Below are 6000 nucleotides of genomic sequence, written 5' to 3' on the forward strand. Positions count from 1 at the left end.
TGCACCTATTCAGCTGTGAAGTTTGCTCATTAATAAGCAATAAAGGCTGGATTGAGTTCAAGATTTGTGGTCCCTATATTTTGAATCCTATAATATTGGCTAACATATTAAGAAATTTAATGAGAATCCTTCAAATGCATTTTTTCTGAAATCCTTTCTCTGTGAGGTACGTAAGTCCCGAAACATTTTGACTTTTCTTCAAGAGAAGCTGTTACCAGACAACTGATGAAGCATATCAACCTCCATGACATCCTTGATGACTATCAGTCTGCTTATCGTCAGCAGCATTCAACAGAGACCTTGCTCCTGAGAGTTGTTAATGATCTCAGGTGTCTAGTGGATTCTGGTGACATGGCAACGCTGACTCTTTTAGATCTCAGTGCAGCGTTTGATACGGTTGATCATTCCAAGCTTCTGGATATTTTACAGCATCAAATTGGTATCAGTGGAACACTGCTCTCTTGGGTTGCATCTTATCTCCATGTCAGGCGGCAGTCTGTATATGTCTTGGGACAGTTTTCGGATAAGACAGTGCTCTCGTGTTGAGTCCCATAATATAAACAAGAATATAATCAATTAAAAAATAAATGTAATACATACAAATCCTTATTTACAGATGGGTCCAAGGATGGTGGCGCGGTGGCATGTGCCACTGTCATTGGATCCAGAACAATATCTTCTCGACTACCAAATAACAGCTCTATTTTCACAGCAGAAGCTAACGTCATATTAACAGCTCTTAAATATATTAATAAACACCAAAAATATAAACAATACATAATATTTTCCGATTCTCTTTCGTGTCTTCAGGCTATTAAACATCTTTCTTGTAAACATCCACTTTTATTAGAAATTATTGAATTGTATAGTGAGCTTGCTACTGGCCAATGCGACATCGTCTTTTGTTGGTTACCCAGCCACGTTGGCATTTCTGGGAATATAATGGCTGATATTGCTGCTAAAAGGCAGCACTCAACAAATCTGATCCCATACTCTGATTACAAAGCTGCCATAAGATCTTATATCCGTGATCTGATGCAAAAGAATTGGGACACCCAAGTAAGTATCAATAAACTACATGCAATAAAACCAACTATCGGTTACACTTACTTGGGTTGTCAGTCCAGATTTAAAGAGGTCATCATACGAGGATGTCGTATTGGCCACACAAGATATACTCATGAGTACCTATTAAAAGGTGAGGATCCTGCTTGACTGTGTTGAATATTCCATCACAAGGGATATCTATTTCAAATCACAAACTATGAAGGATCTTTTTATTAATTTAAGTTCTCGTTTAATTAATGCATTTTTAAAAGAATAAGACTTGTTAACTGATTTGTAAAAAGATACATATTTTATTATTGGTAGTTTAGATTAGTTCCTGAGATTGTTAGTGGCTGTACCCTCAAAGGGGGTTGAAGTAGCGAAAAATTATTGTCCTCCTGCGAGGGTACGTAAGTCCCGAAACATTCAAAGGAAATTTAAATATTACCAGCTGTTTTAAATGTAGTATTCTTGTCTTTTTAATTTTGGCTAAATTTGACTCCAATCGCCAGCGGCTGAAGGGGTGATATAAATCCAACTAGGGCCCATGCAGGTTGCAAAAGTACTGTTTGTCCCCATGGTCCCTAGTTTGGTGATCTACCTTCAATTGTTGGCGATCTATAGCCAGTTTTTATATTGTATTGTCCAAATAGTGCTATTAGTTTTAATTTTCCACACTAGTTTTAGTTGTAATTGTGATATTCTAGTTGTTTTACTGTCCTTCGTCGACAGTTTATTGTATAATATACATCTATTCCATTTCAATGTCGCATATGTTCTCGTCACGATATGGCTGAAATATTGCCGATGTGAAGTTAAATAATAACTCACTCATCACTTTCTTCATTGTCATTGCCACACTCTTCATCACACTCTTCATTGTCCTCGTTACCACTATGCAGTTTCTTCAAAATTCCTGCTTCCCAGTCGATACTTTCTGGGTCCTCTGTCAGAATGTCACAGTCACAATTCACAAACTCTTCCACCTTACATGCGCTACTTGTCATGTTTGTAACAAGCACAACCAGTGGAATGTCATCTTCTTCATTGTCCGATTCTACAGAATCCAGTGCACACGTTGAAAGCCCGCATGCACTTAAACACTTCAAGATTGCCAAACTTGTAGTATCCTGCCAAGACTTGTGGATCCAGTGCACAGCGTCTAACACATTAATGTTCTTCGAAAGTTCAGTCACACTGCTGCATGTGTCGATCCGTGATATCAGGGATTTCATCAGAAATTTCCTATATCGATGCTTGAAGGCTCGAATTATTCCCTGGTCAAGACGTTGGAGAACTGACGTTGTGTTTGTCAGAATATATTTTACAGTAACATTGCTGAGCACTATGTCTTGAGGGTGGGACGGAACATTGTCAATGAACAAGAGGATACGCCTCCTTCTTTTCTTCATCTGTCTGTTGACTTGATCTAGCCAATCACTGAATATGTGTGAGGTCATCCACACCTTCTGATTGTCTCGCCAAGTCACGGGGAGAGTCTCCATATTAACATAATTGAAACAGCTGGTCTCTCAGCTTCACCGATTACAAGAGGTTTGAGTTTCTCATCTGTTGCACTGCACTGGAAACAACTTTCAACAAATCAAGGGCCTTCAGGCATTTAGTTTTAAGGGATTTAATATGTGGCAGAAACGTTAAGTGCGAGTCAAAAATTAAACCCAAGAACTTGGCGTCCTTAACAACTTTGATGGGTGTGTCATTTAGAGATAGTTCAGGGTCTTTATGCAGTTTGTATTTACGGCAGAAATGTATACAATTAGTTTTGGATTTAGAAAATTTAAAGCCGTTTTCCAGACACCATTTATTTATTTTGTTTAAACACAACTGCAGTTGTCGTTCAATAGTGTGCATATTTTAACCACGACAAGAAATATTAAAATCATCCACAAAAAGTGATCCATCGATTGAATCATTTAAAACCTTGGATAAACTGTTGATCTTGATACTAAACGATGTGAGAGACAAAATATTGCCTTGTGGGACACCCTGATCCTGATTGTAATGATCAGACAGGGTAGATCCCACGCGGACTTGAAATAGTCTGTCATTTAAAAAGTTAGCTATAAATTGAGGCAAACGGCCTCGCAATCCGAAGCCATGTAAATCTTTTAAAATGCCATATTTCCACGTAGTGTCATATGCTTTTTCAAGATCGAAAAAGATAGACACAGCGTGTTGTTTATTAATTAGAGCAGTTTTAACAAATGATTCCAAACGCACTAGGTGATCGGCAGTACTTCTGTTTTTACGGAAACCACATTGTATATCTGTTGTAAGGTTATTTGTTTCCAAGTACCAAACAAGTCGATTATTTATCATGCGTTCCATGGTCTTGCAAACGCAGCTAGTTAGTGAAATTGGCCTATAATTGGAAGGATCAGTATGATCACGTCCAGGTTAAGGGATGGGCACAATTATAGCATCGCGCCACGACAAAGGAAATTTTCCAGATGTCCAAATATCATCAAAAATAGATAAGAGCGTCTCTAAACATGATTCTGGTAAGTGCTTCAGGAGCTGATAATGGATGTTATCAGCTCCGGAAGCAGTTTCATGAGCCTGGTCAAGAGCAGTAGGAAGCTCGTGGATTGAAAAGGTTTCGTTGTAATCTTCCCCATTATCTGAATTGAAATTTATAGCTTTCGTTTCTTGCTGTTTTTGATATTTTTGGAATTCAGGTACATAGTTAGATGAGGTGGAATGTTTGGCCAACGTCTCACCAAGTTTATTTGCAATATCTGATTTATCAGTCAATAGCTGATTCCCATCTTTGAGATGGCGAATGCTAGATTTAGAGCCCTTACCCTTGATTTTCTGAATCATATTCCACACCTTTGATATTGGTGTGCGCGAATGGATTTTTGAGACATAGTTTCGCCAAGAGTGGCGTTTATCTTGCTTGAAAGTACGTCATGCTTTAGCGTTTAAAATTCTAAATTTGTCTTAATTGTGGACCATAGCATGGCGACGGAAATAATGCTCAGCTTTCTTCCGTGCCTTCCTTGCTTGTTTGCATTCGTCGTTAAACCATGGTTTTCGTACGTGTGGAATTGCAGAGGACTTTCGGATACACTTGTCAGCTATGTTATTTAGTTCATCTGAAAAACATTGTATGGCATCAGGAATATCATTAAAAAGTTCAGGTTTTAGTTTGTCAGCACAGAGAATTTTATACAGAGGCCAGTTAGCCTTTTTAAAATTCCATCTTGATGATGGAGGAACATCAGATGGATCCACAGGTTTCAGTATTGTTAGGAAATGGTCACTTCGACAGAGGTCGTCGTGGACTGACCATTCGAATTCACTCAATAGGTTGGAGTCAGTAAGAGACAAATCAAGAGCTGAATATGTTCCTGTGCCAGGATGTAAATACGTATTTGAGCCGTCATTATAAATGCATAAATCATTATGGGAAATAAATTCCTCCAGTAATTTACCTTTGGTGTTTTTATTAGTGCCACACCAGAGCGGGTTGTGGCCATTTAAATCACCCATGATTATACAGAGTTTAGGTAAGTGATCATAAAGAGCTTGCAGATCTGTTAGTTGAACAGCCGATGAAGGCGGAATGTACAAAGAGCATAAAGTAAAAGCAACCTGTAATGTAAGTCGAACTGCCACGACTTGAAGATTTGTTTTAAGTGGAACTGAGCTATGGATGACAGTGTTCCTCACCGGGATGGATGATCCACCAGAAGCTCTATCAACCGGAGGAGAAAAACAGTGATATGCATTGAACTGACGTAAGTCAAAGTTATCTGTCTGTTTCAGATAAGTTTCTTGGATGCAGAACGCTGAAGGTGTAAAATCTTGGTTTAATAGCTGTAAATCGTTTAAATTATTCCAGAGTCCTCTACAACTCCATTGAATTATAGGTGAAGACATTACTTCTTCGGCGGATGTACAGGAGATCTACCCCTCACCTTCCTTGAGGGTGACAAGCTATGGAGGTCGGAGGTCTGTTGCTTTGATCAAAGGTGTGGAATATGATTCAGAAAATCAAGGGTAAGGGCTCTAAATCTAGCATTCGCCATCTCAAAGATGGGAATCACATCCATGTCCTCAAGTGATCCAAACTTATTATACAGTTGGACCTGGTCATTTGACCCCTTCGGAGGTCTGTTGCTTTGATTTTTCTTATTGATTTCATTGCTCGGTCTGGATGTAGTTTTCACATTTGATTTCACATTTGAGTCTGATTTAGATGCTTGTTTCCGAGAAGAGGATGAATCCGTCTCAGAAGATGCCTTGGTCTGAACAATGGTTTGTACACTGGAAGTTACTTTTAGAGTTTTCGCCTGAATTTCAGCAGACAGCAATGTGGGAGCTGATGTTCTAGCCCATGTATAATCCGTTTGACAACCGACTGAACTGCATGAAACATGTTTTGGTTTAGAGGCCTGAACAGAAGCAGACACAACGGTAGCATAACTCGGGCCTGACTGTTCTTGTGCTAGAACAATCTGTTTTGCTTCAAAGAACGAAACGTTTTGCTCATGCTTCACTCGTGAAATCTTTGATTATAACTTCCAGGAAGGACATTCCTTCGATGAGGAAGGATGGCAACCAGAGCAGTTGACACATACAGGTGTTTTATCACAAAGGGTACTGTCTTGGCACGCTCCAGCACATCGTTGGCATGCAGCTGGATTGTGGCAAGACTTTGACTCGTGACCATACTTTTGGCAGTTATAACACCTTAAGGGGTTGGGGATAAACGTATCAACCCTTAAGTTGCAATATCCTGCTTTCAGAGATTTTGGATGAATCGAGAGACAAAATGTAAACAGGTAAGTGCTTGTCTTGAAGACATCATTATTCTTTTTTACTGTAAATCGTTTAACATGAGTAACGCCTTGGGATTGCAGTTCAGTAATGATGTCAGTTTCACTCATGTCTGACAGGCAACGTCCAGTATCACGGACGATGCCT

At 39.2% G+C, this 6000-nt stretch overlaps 1 protein-coding gene across 1 annotated transcript; it reads right to left on the reverse strand.

Moving 5' to 3' along the window:
• Window positions 1-1874: 1874 nt before the first annotated feature.
• On the reverse strand, window positions 1875-2552 carry LOC124266110 (tigger transposable element-derived protein 6-like). The gene has a single exon (XM_046700923.1). The coding sequence runs from the start codon at window positions 2550-2552 to the stop codon at window positions 1875-1877; it is 678 nt and encodes a 225-aa protein (XP_046556879.1).
• Window positions 2553-6000: the final 3448 nt, after the last annotated feature.

The sequence above is a fragment of the Haliotis rubra genome, unplaced genomic scaffold (genome assembly GCF_003918875.1).
Source record: "Haliotis rubra isolate DU_JTF1 unplaced genomic scaffold, ASM391887v1 Scf123, whole genome shotgun sequence".
Classification (NCBI taxonomy): domain Eukaryota; kingdom Metazoa; phylum Mollusca; class Gastropoda; order Lepetellida; family Haliotidae; genus Haliotis; species Haliotis rubra.